This window comes from Trachymyrmex septentrionalis, unplaced genomic scaffold (assembly GCF_001594115.1).
Source record: "Trachymyrmex septentrionalis isolate Tsep2-gDNA-1 unplaced genomic scaffold, Tsep1.0 scaffold212, whole genome shotgun sequence".
Taxonomy (NCBI): Eukaryota; Metazoa; Arthropoda; class Insecta; order Hymenoptera; family Formicidae; genus Trachymyrmex; species Trachymyrmex septentrionalis.
Window position 1 is genome coordinate 49,781 of NW_017305310.1, and position 15,130 is coordinate 64,910.

Consider the following 15,130-nt stretch of genomic DNA (forward strand, 5'->3'; position numbering starts at 1 on the left):
TTTTTATCCCGATACTTAAGTAAATATGAATTTTTATTATTTTAGTTCTATTTTTAGTAACAAAAGATAAAAATTTAATAATATCATTATTGTAAATAAATAATTTGCGCTTTTGTATGAGAAACATAATAAATATGAAGTCTTTCTTTCTACTAAAAATATCTTTAAAATAAAAATGTATTTTTCCTACTAAAATTATATATAAAAAATATGGAATAAATTATATTTATCTTTTTTATCTCGATGTTATAAAGCCATTATTTCTCTGGCTAAGTTCTTTTTAGATGAATTAAATAACATGTGTCAGCTTAAGATCGATATTATTAGAACTAATAAAAATTTTTAATATAACATATTTCTTTTTAAAAATAAATTTATAGCTTTCTAATCATAAATTTCTTTCTAATTGCAGGTTGCTGGCAAGCGCGAAGCAAGCCAGGAAGCTGAAGCTCAACAATGGATGGAGACTGTAATCGGTCGAAGATTTCCACCAGGTGAGTCTTTGTATATAATAATTTTTTATTAATATAATATTTTATTTTAATTCACACAGAAATGTTCGTTCAATTTGTACAACGTACTAGTATTTATAAGCCATAGTTAATAAATTTTTGAAGAAGCAAACAAATACATAAATTATTATTATTAGCATTATTATTCTCCAATTATTATTTTTCATATTTCACGAATTAACAACATGACTCTTAAGATTTATTTATTATGAATTTATTATTTATTATAAATTCGATTTAATATAGTCTTATAATTACATTTGTGTAAATAAGTAATAAGTTATTGAATAATAATCAAAAAGTTGTTTATTACTTTTTTCGGAATATTATAAAAAACAAACGGCGTTTTTATAGAATAATTTTTTTAATATACTTCAACGCGCTTTTTTTTTTACTAAAAGCGAATATAGTTGACAGTTTTATATAAAGGTCCTGCATTTATATATAATAACTCTATAAACGCATATGAACTCCTGTTCCGTGTAGGTGACGCGAATCCGAAAGCCTTTCGATGTTTTCATCCCCGTCGGGACGATTTAACTAAAAGGGTAGAAGCGTATACCGTTATCTAACTAGAATCACATAATTGCCGGATACAAATGTCAGGTCGCGTGACGTCGCAAAGGTTAAGCTTCGTCGAGGTCAGTTCCCCCGTATAGTACACCCGTCATATGATCGAAAATGCAACCGGCGACGAAGGTACTGCCCGCTACAGCACGATATTGATTTCGAATGTTTGGCCCAACAACCTTGGGTACTAGCTGATGCAAAACGTGCCATAATATAATAGTATATAAACGTTCAAACTCGCGTGTTACGTAACCACCATTGTCGTAAGTCCTTAAAATCGTCAAAATCGTGTTTGAAAAAGTATAGAGATAAATACAAGCGTGTAAATGTAATTTGCATGTAAAATTCAATAATGTCTCGTCGATATTCGTGCTAAAAAAAATGTCTGTATTTTTAATTACATTGTGACTTTTCATTTGTGTTTATGAATTTCCTTTTTAATTCGTATAAGGCTTGTTGACAAGTATACGTGCAACGATCGAATTGTTACTCATTGATAAAAATTCAGCGTGATTACGGGCCTACATAAACATATATGTACATAGAAATTGTGTAAACAATTTTTGTGAGATTACTGAACTCTGGCCGAACTGCTAGGGGTAATTTCACCCTTCTGTTCCGTTATATTCGCCTGGCAAAACGCGCGCTTTGTTACGTCATTGCGAACCACCCTTATCGACCATGCCTCGGCAGACAACCCTCGATTCGACATACATCCCTGTTGCGACAAACATGCCAGGCGTCGACGCAATCGGGATGATTATTTCACGTTTGCGCGGTGCCCGCAAATAAATTTTACTCTTTTCACTAGTTTCTCACTTACGAGTAGTCTGTATTAAGATGGATGCAATTTGAATCAAAGGTTGTACATTGCAAAATCATATGAAAAATCAATATCTTAATCAACATATCGTTCTTCACAACACTATATTATATTCGAAAGTAACAGTTATAATTAATAGTCCCTAAGTGACGTGTTAGTCTCGAAACTAATAGTAACTAAAATAATAGTAAAATTATGTAATATAAGTGAATTAAATATATAAGTGAATATAATTAAAATAAAACGTCTTATGAGAGAGGAAAAGAAAAAACGGGGAAGAAAGAGAGAAAAGAGAGAATTTTTCTTTGTGTTTATTAGAAAAAATTGATAATTTGCTATAACGTTTTAATTCATTTCATCCACATCTTCAATTTACTATAGAAATAGGGGGAGAAAAATTAGATTTTTTGGATACTACTGTATCTATTAGTAAGAATCGCGATTCGTTTTTGATTGATACTGCATACCTACTTTCTCGGGGAGATTTTTAAATTTCCACTCAAATCATCCAATTACACAAAAGAAAGGTACAATTTTTTCGCTGGTTGAGAGAGCTTTTTTACTTTCTGACTTTATGTCTCACACAAAAAATTTGACATTTATTATTAACGTTTTATTAGATAACGACCATTAACTTTTATTTTTGGCACAATTATTCAACGTATAAAAAATTTACTTAAAAATAAACACATAGTACGTAAAGATTTGGTTGGCAGTGTCTGCGAATGAATCTACATCTTGGCTTACGGTACCATTTATTCCTTTTCACACAGAGAAATTTAAACGGTTCAATAAAAACAACATCACGGTATCTTTTCATAGTCCTAATAAAATGAGTAAATATATTAAAGTACAAAAGGATATTTGTCCCTATACATCTAAGAGCAATGTATAATAGTTTATAAGATTTTATGTAATAATTGTGTTGCGTCGTTCGTTGGACAGACGGGCAGACAATTGAAGACCAGAATTACAGAATATCGTAATCATATTAGACATAACACTTCTGTCCGTTCTGTCATAACGGAGCACAGGCTGCAGTATGATCATGATTTCCAATGGGACAATGTTAAAATTTTGGATGAAGAGCCTTGCTATAGGAAACGCTTAATTTCTGAGATGCTCAATATTAAAAAGCAGAAAAATAGTTTAAATTTATAAACTAACACTGAAGGCCTTCATAAGGTATATATAAATAAAGTTAAAACCTATTATAAATAAAGTTTGACTTTTCGATACTGACAGTCTGTCTCTTCTCTCAGTCCGTGTTGATCCATATCAGCGAGTGTACATTATAATCGATACATAATGTCTTACACATCTGCGTTCCACTAAACTTTGTATATTCTAATGGGTTTTCATACTTATATGGATACACTGGTTTGAATAATTTACACATAATTTTTAATGAACTTTAATTACTTGTTATAATTCCGGTATATTAATTTGATTGTGTTTATTTTTTCGTAAGAAGTCTTTTTATCTTTTTTATCAACTAGAACTTTTTCCAAGAGATATGAAACACATTTGACTGTTCAATCGTGTGTGAATAATGTCGAGTTCATCAAGACTCACCCGAGCTATGATTATAGTGAATATGCAAGCATTTTCGATAATTAATTTTGTATAGCAATTTTTATGATAAGTTAATATCTGAAGAGGGTTCAATCCGGTAGCCGAAACTTGTAATTATTTGAATTTAAACTGAGTTTTTTATTATTTTTTTCAATTTTACTTTTCTTTATTTGTAATTTATTCTTTTTAATTGTGTGGCAATTTAAAAAAATGTGTTTGATTCTTACTTTACCCTTTATTGTTGTTTATTTTATTAGAAAAATTTTTTGTTTGTTAAATTGATTATTGTTTGATAATTGTTGTATATAAATAAAACATTATTTATTCATATAATTATATTTATTATGTACATTATATATACTATACGCATACTGCATTTCGTAAAAAGATTCATAATTTGTTACTACTAATTGTTATAATGTTTGTTTCTTTTAAAAACGTATGTAAGTATATAATCTACTCTCTGTAAAAAGTGACTGCAGTTGAAAATATATTAAAAATAAATATATGCAATATTATATATACATAATATGTAATATTAATAAGTAAATATTATATATAAAACAATTCAATTAGGTTAATATTTATATTTAACAATACAATTTTTAATATAAAAATAAGACAAAAACAGGACTCCCAATATAAAAATAGTAAATATGTGTGACCTCAAGCCAAATAGAAGTCCAAGAATAAAATAACGTGTTATAATAATAAAAATAGAAAAGCAAATGTTAGAATATAATTTAAACTGCTAAATATAATGTAAAAAAATATAATGTAATCGCAATCGCGATTATATGTTTCGGCTGCAAGTTCGAGCCCTCCTCAGATGTGCAGAACATAATAGAAACATACTATAAAAAATATACAATGCGTAAAACGAAGCGCAACCGCAAAAAGTCATATATAATATCATACCGGTGTGAATTCCGTGATGAGTGAAATACTTGAATCAGAGGAAACAAAAATTGCTCGTCAATTGGTTGGAAGATCGATTGAAAAAATCTTTTTCATTGTGCTGTTGGAAAGAGAAAGGAAAAAGAAAAATTCAATAAAGGATAAAAATTCTCCCCTCCCCCCCCCCATTTTATCATGAACATAATTAAGAAATTATATGCGAAGCAAGCAATATCAATTCCCTCTGTTCAAAGACTCATCAAATCCAAGTGTCGATGATAAATATCCATGTAAATGTCGTCAGCAACAGTCAAAGAATATCCATAAGTCACAATCTAAATTCAAAATTCTTTATACACGATATCAAAAAGAAAGAAAACGGTTACACTGATACGGAGACAAAATCATACGTCTAAGTGCTACGACGGACCAAACAATATTGAGAGCGAACTTGGTGACGCAGAGTCAAACATTGTTTACGATCGGAATGTAAGAAGCGTGTCCTCTGTCTGTTTAAAGAATTAAAACCGTTCTTTGAAAATTTTAAATGTAAATAACAACGTTCTCATTTTATCTTAATTACTTTTCAAAAACATCTTATTATTTTTTGAAAACTTCTTATTAAAATAATTTTTAATCTAGATTCTAGATCATTGTCAAACTTTTTGTATTACTTGCGATACAATATAAAAAAATCTGTAATTTTTTTCATAATTTTTCATTTTGTTAAATAGATGTAATATATTCTTAAATTCAAGAAGGGTTATTGAATAATGAATTTAATAATATCACGTTTCCGACATATTCAAATAAGCGCGAATCGAAGGAGGAAAGGTCTTTGTGACAAGCTCAATAAATGTTTAGCGGAAGTTCTCATTGCTCATAAGCTATCGCAAGAACTCGTCATCGACCGGCTATCGCAAACGCGGATTCCCGCTTCCATCACGTTTGCCAAAATCTTTGGGCGTACAGGAATTTAAGATGTATCCGATAATGCTGATTATGTCGAGTGTTTAGATTTAACGAGCCTCCACCTATGACTGTCATCCTGGTTGTGCTGAGGACGCGGTGGAGGTGGCCAAACGACGAAACCACCCCCACTCGGGTACATGATTAATCCCCACTGGGAACCTTCAGTTCTTAGTCCATAAGTGGGGGGTCTCTCCTCGGTCCGCAAGAAAGCTCTCTTGAACGAGTGGCAGCCTGATGTTTGTGAACCTTGAGCTACCTGTCGGAAACACACGGGACTGATAATGAGTGCAAAAAAAAAAAAGAAATCTAATCCGCTTTCCAGATTGATCACAATACAGACAATTTTGCGATATAATTATTGTAATTTTCCGTGACAGTACATAAACACGGAGAGAATTTTCTTTTGGAATTTACCCTGGTAATCGTGGAATAACATAATATTTCAAAAAATTTTATATAACCCTTTCCGATTTATTATTAATTTCACAATAAGATATAATATATAAAATATATTTATTTTATTTGAAAACATAATAAAATTTCAGTAATTTAAAAAATGTCAAACAGTTTATGATTTTTTTATTGTTTCAAATAGAATAGATGTCAAATAGTGATAAATATATAAAATATCTTATACAAACTTTACAGTACAGATATATTCAATCTGGCTTGGTCGCTTATGATAATTTTACCATGCAGTATGATAATTAATTAGCTATGTATGATGATGCTTTTATAATATCTTTATTAAAATATCACTAAAGTCCGCTTATTAGTAAACGGTATCGCCGATAGATGGATGCGGTGGCGTACAATTTTTTGTGTTTAAAAAACCACCCAAAGTAGAATAAGGCCCGATTGCACCAACGTTACTTTGATTTTAAGCGAGGGTTGAAACTTTTTTTGTCTTTATTTCTTTTTCGGCTTTAAAACGAGACAAAGAGTTTTAAGTCTCTTACTTAAAGTCAAAGTAATGTTGGTGCAACCAGATCTAAAAGCATTACGAGATCATTCACATTAATTCTAAAATTTTTTTTTTTTTTCGATAACAAATGTAACTAAGAGATGTACTTTAGCAGTACAGTTTTTAATTGTAACAGTTGTATGTAAAAATTAATTCGAGAATCTTAATAATTCCAAGATTACGTGTTAAAACATCATAATATAATGGCAATCTGTGTTAAATATAATGTGTAAATGTTATGACGCGCATTTTAAATGTTTTATATTTGTAAAACAATTTATAATTTTTATTATGTAGTGCAGTTTATAAAATGTATATCTTGTATATATATATATTTTCAGAAATTCTTATAATAATAATAATTAATAGATTGCCCAATTGTTCTATGTTTATCACTAAACATGGTAAATTTTGCAGCAAAATATAATAAAAAATTCTCTCCGTATAAATATATTATTAAACTTGCAAATATATGTAATATGTATAATCAATCTGTGACTCTATTTATATTATATACTTCTCCTTTTTATTTTGATTCTTTTGGTATTATTTATAAAATTATACTTTTAGAATCTGTTATTAATAAGCATTATGAATATTTAAATATTTATATAAATATAAATTAACAAAAGAAAGGTGGCTATATCGCAAATTAAGAGATGAATTATCATGAAATAATAAACCGTACCGCAAAATTATTCACTAGAGAAGGCAGAACTATTTTATTGCGAAAGTCTCATTTATCAAATGTTAATTCCTATTAGTATTGCTCAAGTTGTATCAATACATATAATTCGAAAAAAAAAAAAAAAAAAATTCCAAGAATTAGCAATTTTAATAGACTTTAAATGTACAAGACATAGTGACAGTTGAAGTTCCAACAGAATTCTATGCTTTATATTTTTGAACAGAGTTTCGGCCGCTACTTTTTTAATTATAGTTTTTTTAAGTATAACAAATGCGAAACTTTTTAATTTCTTTCCACTTTTTCAAAAAAAGTTCCGCGTTTTTTTTTAAACTAAAAAATCAGAACTGAAAATATGACGTACTAACTTCGCGAATTTAGTACATTTCCTCTCTAAAGTACAAGAAAAAGAAGAAAAATATATTTTCACTTTTAGTTACATTTTAATTATAAGTAATCAACGACAAGTATAAAACGACAATTAATATTATCTAATATCTTTAAATTATTTCCATCGATCCATCCCTAGAGAAATAACGTTTTACGCTATTTCGTCTTCTTCCTGCTGCTCTGGTGCTTTGAGAACGCATATTCAGTATTCACCTTCAAACCCCATCTTCGGCGAAACGTGTCTAGGGGTGGTTTGGATCACAATGAACGGTATATATATGTTACGTTCTAGCTCTATGCCAGGATGCGAGCCGGATAGTCGAAGCTTTTGATGTTATTGACTCGTTTAAAATTGAACTTAAACGATCGCGATGCAATCACACTCCTCTCACCGCGCCCCACGTATTCCTAACCCGCCCCAGACATTGGAATCCTGATGCACGCGCAGCGGGAATTTAATGGGAATTTCAAGGTATCCCACGGGACTTCCAAATACGGATGGTAGCCTGCTCCTGGAAGCTCGCCAGGCATGCTTGGCACGATCCTTGTCTGACGGCTCTCGATTGCGAAATATCATACTAACGACTTAGTCGCGACTTGTCTTGAATAATAATAATCGACACGTGTTGTAGACTCGGGTTATATTTGAAAGCTAGTTTAGCAACGCTCATATTACGTATTTTATTAATAAAAAAATAATAAGAGGCGTTCTGTATTTGCATATATATATATATATATATATATATATATATATATATGTATATATATTGAACTTACCTAATTAAAATTCTTCCGTGTTAATCGCAGATAAAATGATATAACTTCGACATCGATATCTTTTTACGTAGCAAAGACACAAAGATAAAAATTAATCAAATGATGGTGATCAATGAAACAAATGATGGAATATGCGTTGATTAAATTAATATTGAGAAAACGGGCAGCTGGAAACGTTCGTATTTTTATATTATCAAAATTTGCTTTTATATCAATTACTAAAAAACGCCGATTTTAGTTTAAGTAGAGGCAAATATTTCACAATTTATTTATTACATTGTGTATATACATTGTATAGCGCATTTTCGTAGACATGTGTTTTTCCGTCGCGCCGATCCCGATGAATATTCTATTTTTCTTACGTCTTACGTTATTATCCTCGAACATTAGAATCGATAGTCGATGTATTGATTTACCGTCATCTGTACATCATGTTACGTCGTAGGGACGCTGGCGTACCAGGGCCGCATACAGCACTCCGGATGGTCGTACCTTGCTCTATACTAGTTTATGTGTCACCTCTCTCCTTCTTTCGCCTCTTAACCCTACTTCTTTCGCATATAATTACCGCCTATGTTTGCGAGGTACTTTACTTGAATGGCGTTCACAATGGACGACCCCGATAATTCTGACCAGCAACTTCTTTCTTCCGAAACGCAGAAAGGGATGTAAAATCCTATTTTCAGAATCCAGCCCATCTAAACGAGATCGTGGCTCGTATAGAGAAAATTGTAGTTTAATATTGTGATTATATGTACTAAGTATGTGATAAAACGTGTAAAATTGAGTTTTGCATGTGACTGGATAGTACAAAGGGCTGTTTAAATTCGATTCGCTCGGAATTGCACTGAAAACTCATTCTCGTGCAAAGCTCCAACGTGTCAGCGTTTCCCCTCAACCCAGGATAACCTCAGAGCGATTTGTCTCAATGTGAACGCTGCTTAACGCCGCGATAACGTTTGCGCGACACTTCCGAAACAGAAGAAACGTCAGTCATCCGTCCGTCACGGTGGCATAAGTCGCTCGGATGCACCAGGGCATCAGCAGACGTTTGAGGGATTTATAGGGTGTCCCGCCAACACCCGTCGCCGTCGCCGACGCCGACGCCGACGCCGACGCCGACGTCGACGCCGGGTCGATTCGCTAAATTACGACCCTACGGCCGCGCGTTACGTCCTCTCTACCTCCCTTACTCATTTCCTCAGTCTCTGGTGACCGATCGAGCGTTACCCTCCGGGCGCGATCATCGAGCATCATCGAGTACGTTCTCGTCATACAACGCGGCGTGACGTCACGGAAGCTCGTGCCTACTAGGGGAGCAACGCCGAGTAGTAGATGAATTTATGGGGATGGATACGTTGTTCCATTTCGCGCGGAGGACCCTGGTAAGCTTCTCTCGAGCGCGTCGCGAGGATCCCTGGCGAGAGGCGGAAAGGAGGGAAAGGGGGTGTAAGGAAAACTCCTTCAATACGAAAAGAAATCCCTGGGCGACGAGCAACGAGGGTCGGCCAATCACTCGAGGACGGCCCGCGAGTGTCAGTTGTCCGTCAAGAGATCGTCAATGACGTCATTCCGAGACGAGCCTACCAGGATTACAGCCCCGAGCTAGATTTACGAGCGACGCACAATCAACAGGTGGTTCGCCGCGAATTATAGGCAATGCAGGCGCACGCGCGCATTAGGGGGTAGAAGGATGGAGCAAATGCGACGGAGACATGCGTTGCTACCTTGCTTTCTTTCGTGTCGGCATAATGCGGTGGCGATCAATGTGAAATATTAATGTGAAAGGGAAATGCACATCTAAAAGTGATCGGACATCTTGTTCGTTGTAAATTGACTTTTATGTAATATATGTAAATAATATTTCTAGTCGTTGAAAGTTTAACGTTTACATGTTTAATTATTATATTTCATCGAAGACAATAAATAATATTTTTTTTTAATCTGCGTTATATATATATATATATATTCACTTATATGTATTTAAAAAATTAATTATTTTATTTTCTTCTAATTTACATTCACGATAAGAGTGGCAGGCGAGTAGGGGGGTTGATTTAATAATAAATAATAAATAGTAGAAAAAAAACTAAAGCATCTAATGTCAACAAGTTTTAAAACATTTTCTAACAATAATTAAAGAAATTAACGTGAACGCAAAGTAGAAAAAAATAAAAAATTTTTAGTAGAAACTAAAGTATTTATCAACTTTAATTATGAAATACGTTTAAATCAGGATTGGTAAAAAATATGTTTTAAACAGTTTAAAACATGCTTAATTGTTGTTTTTAATATGTATTATACATATGATTTTTTATAATACTCTCTGAAGTATATTTAAGTCTATTCTACAATGTTCTCTTTGTTTAATATTTCTTGCTCTTTATCTCTTGCTTGATTCTTGCCTCTTTACGACCGTTTTATTGACAATCATATTTCTTGCTATTTATATTTCTTATTTCTTCCGAAGTTCGTTAACTTTTATCTCGGGCGATAAAAAACGAAAAAACGGGATAAGAGGCAAAAAGACAAGATGTAAAAAATAGCAAAAAAACAAGAAACAGGAAACAAAACGCCCAGAACCTTTAAGAGGCTTTAAAGCGTTAAAAACATATTTAAGAAGAAACATAATGTTTTATTCTTACAAAAACATTAGTCTTTATCAATCCCCCGGTTTAAATGGATCTAATGGATGAGATATAGATAAATGGGAAGAGAGAGAGACAAAGAGCGAATACATCTTAATGTATCATCGATAATTCTCATTTTGGGATGTGTGTTAGAAACGTGATGAGAGAGGTGTGGCGGGAATCTCGGATTCTGCGTACAACGGCGTTGAGTTCCCGCGAGACCTGTTGCCACGTTGGCGGTCGTAAATTCAAGCGCAGGATGTTGTCCTGGTGAAAACCGTGCCTGTGACGTCTTTATGACATGAATCTGACATTTAATCGATACGACGGTGACGCAAGCGCGCTCGTCGCGCCTTTTTTTCTCCAAAAGGGTCTTCGTTCCGGAATAAGCTGTCAAAAGATTTACGATATAATTACTAACAAGCTGCAAGGAACGTCGCAAAGTGCACTTTCCATGCAATACAACCGATTTGAAAGAGAGAATTATTGTAATTATTGTAGAATAGAAATATAGCTGACTATATTCTATAGAAATGAAAACTAGATTCTCGCAAGCATTAATTTTTCTCCTTGCCGGTAATTAAGCACGATAAAGAACTGAGAATGAAGATAATTGCTAGACAAATTAAAGCACAAGGAGCAAGCTTCCGATGATCCAACGATAATGCTGACGATTAATATTGTCAATGTTAAAAAAAGTCACCGCTATATCTAATATATTTCCTATTATACAAGATAACGCGGCCGCTCGGATAGTAGTACATCTGCAGTTCGACGTGTTTCTCTAATGTGAGACCTCTCTCAGTGTCCGTAGCCGGGAAGACACCGAAATCTCTCGATACGCGATTCATTACCGATGGCGTTAAAAAAATTGTGAAATTGCCGCGAACGGCAACAGGACGCATCGCGGAGGCGTATCATCGATTTCACGTCAAATCCTCCCAACATGACGACCGTGACGTGTCAACGTAGCAGGATAGTATCACCCACGGGAATAGTCCCGATCCGCCGATACATATTTGTTGCGTTCCGGGATTTTTTCCCGAAGACAGCAAGAAGACGCACGGCGTCTGAAAACGATCAGGCCACCATCACGTGTGGACCGTTCGCGGGAAGAAAAACTGGCGAAAGACGACGTCGATGCCGCGACGACGGACGGCCGCGAAGGCGACCTGCTATCGATTTTCTGTCATCTTCTCGGGTTTACGACATCTCACCGCGTTTCGACACTACCAGGAACCTATCAGCATGTCACGCTTGTTTATCCCCCCAACGGGACAACCGGCCCGCGCATTTGTTTGTCGAGGAGGACGCCGGCCGGATGCTGCCTGGATATCATGGAAAAGCGGAGGCGTACAGCATGCAAACAGCACATTTCACCCTCCCCGCAGCACCCGTGGAAACATAAAAACGTATCGCCTCTGCATTAAAATATTTTTACACATATCTCCCTTGTGTCTTAAGATTATTTAAATGCGATCTGAAACTGAAATTCCTGAAGATTTCTGGAAGATGTAAAAAATTTTAGAGATTAAGAACATCTTCTCGGTAAACGTGTGACAAGTGAGTAGACACTTGCTGGTATATAAAAAAAACGTAAAGAAATTTCTCGTTAATTAAAATTACTTGCTTTTGCAAAATATACACGGGGAAAAATTCATAATTTTCTATCTTACAAAGATTAATCAAAATATTCTGAAACACTTTTTGTCTTGTGGCAAACTTTATTTGCTCGAAAATGAAAATACGAGAAGCGTAGGGTAAAAAAGTACGTTACAATTGTAGTAAATTTATTTAAATAATTATTACAAGTAAATTGTACTATTGTCAAGATTAATAGGCACGAACACTCTCAAAATTTGCTTTATGAAATGTAAAAAGTACCTTACGATATGGCGATTATTCATTTACCAAAAAAGTCAAGTAAATTTTACATAAATAATCTATCATTACCTGTCAATTCCATAAAATTTATTAGAGTTCTAATGCATATTTACGTTTATCTCCATGTAAAGTTTAACTTTTAATAGAAATCCATTCTGTCTATATAAATCTATTCTTTTCTATTCCTTTAATAAAAATCTATTCTACTTTCTACAAATCTATTTCACCTTTTAATAAAAATACCTCAGATTAGAAATTCTACCTTGAATAATTGACCGTTCTCGTAACATTCGTGGAAGACAAAGCGTCACTATAGCAATAAAATTATCTGTAAGCATAAAATTTGACACGTGATTTCTGTAAGGATGTAATTTCGTTAGACGTGTATTATGCATTCAGTAAAGAATGTTTGCGAAACTTGTATTCTATTATAGAAATAGATTTTATCATAGTCTAGAAATTATACATTTTGTTCATATTATACTATACTATAATTAGTCTCTCGCTTTTTGGCGTTCACTTCGTGCGCGTCTCGTTCATGAGGAGACCCTAATGGTTCTCCCTAAGGTTCCTGAGGAACGTGAGACTCGAGTGTAGAAGTGAAACGGGGAGGTTCGGAGAAAACGGAAACGCGAACGCGACGGAAGCGCGTAATATGTCCCTGATACCAACAGAACCGCCTGCGCTACACAAAACAAGCAACAGGTCCTCGTTCTTCTCTCCGATCAATTTTCTCTTTTCAAATTATCTCGAAAAAGCAAATTTTAATTAAATGCAAATGATCGTAAAGAGCACTCCGGGAAGAAAAAGAAATGACACGTCTGCGTCTTCAGAAACAGTAAATTGGATCGTATCGAAAATTTGATAACGACTATCAATGGAACGTCGCTTCCAACGTCGTGATAATTAGCGCTGATCAGGATTGCGATAGGCCATCCGGAACCAATCGCCTGTCGATAGCTCGTCAATCGAGAATTCAAGTGTACGACCAGCCGCGTACTAGGCGAGCAGATTTCGGGGTAGGCGTTTTAGCGCGATCCCCACCAACCCAAAACCACGTGACGCGTCGTCCTTGCAGGATCAGGCTAGTAGTCTTTTAAACAGTTGGCACGTGTCCTCCCACGTCCGAAAATCCTCTAAATTTCATAATTAACGTAAAATTCTATTATCACGTCACAACAGCAAACGTCCTACTTGTCGCATATCGTTGAAAATGTCATTGTTTCTTTTACTCCCAAGATTTTTCAAATTAGAATATACGTTTCTGCAAAATCTTTCCTCTTGATATCGCTGGAATCACGTAATCCGACGTAAAAATCTGATTCTGTAATTCCAGCGATATTAAAACAGAAAATTTCGCAAGAATGTATATTTCAATTTGACAAATCTTGGAAATAAAACAATGATCATTCGGTTTTGTTAAAAAAAATCACTTCTCTGTCGTAAATCTTTTGTGAATTGTGGGTAAAAGAAAAATTTCTTGTCCAAGCTTTTCGAAGAGTTCTTCAAAGTCGAGAATGTACTTGGAAAGTAAATATTACATGTAAAACTGTAATATATAGAAAATACATAACATTAAGAGGAAACCATAGATGTGAGAAATTAGTTGATATTCTCGTGTAAATCCAAATGCAACGATCTAACGCGTTCAGAGGAATGAAACAAAATCGTAAATTGCGTGCAGCTTTCTTCTCATTAATCGCTATTTTACATCACCCACCTCCTGTAATGACGAAACCTTTTTATTCGAGTGCTCGTACTTTTATCGGATTACTTCTGGTCTCTGCTTCGCAATTTTCGCTATGTTAAAATATTTCAAAGCACTAAAACAAGCTATTCACGCGAGATCCAAAGTTATCTGCGAGGTTTTGTTATTGTGCCTTATCTAAATTATTGCGACGAGCATGACGACATTATTTCTGTATTTCGGTCCGACAAGACTCACAATCAGAGAGACCTCTAAATGCATAGCGACTTCGTGTCCACGTGTAAAAGACGAGGCACAGACCTTTTCTTTTTTGAATAAGTGTGTAACGCTTAATGCATATAAGACATAAGAAAATCAATCAGTCGGAATCTTTCGTTTCGTAAAAAGGGAGAAAAAATGAAAGACTTCCGACCGGTCCACATTTTCTTACGCATTACGCGTCACGCAAGAGTGTGCTTTCGTCCTAAGGCTTTAGCTAATTTATATAATACAGACGAAAATGAGCACTGGGGGGAAAACGCATTGACGCGATTAATCCGTTCTCCGTGGTTATTGGAAAATTCGTACGAAGACGAGGGGAGGGAGGAGTTATGCCAACTGTTGCTTCGGGATGCGTCGATACAATTTGCCGTGGCGATGGTGGTGGGAGCGGTGGCGGCAGAGGTGGCGGCCGACGGCAGCGTCGCGCGCCGATAGATTGGATACATCGATACACTAGTTGTATCGCTGACGTAGGGGGAGGG

The 15,130-nt window shown here is 34.5% G+C and overlaps 1 protein-coding gene across 1 annotated transcript in view; it reads left to right on the forward strand.

The window, feature by feature from the left end:
* Positions 1-15,130, forward strand: part of LOC108748158 (muscle-specific protein 20-like) — a 35,713-nt gene that overhangs the window by 12,241 nt on the left and 8,342 nt on the right. The window contains exon 2 of the mRNA XM_018486190.1: positions 413-494. Within this exon, the coding sequence (XP_018341692.1) occupies positions 413-494 (82 nt within the window). The remainder of the gene's footprint in view (positions 1-412; positions 495-15,130) is intronic.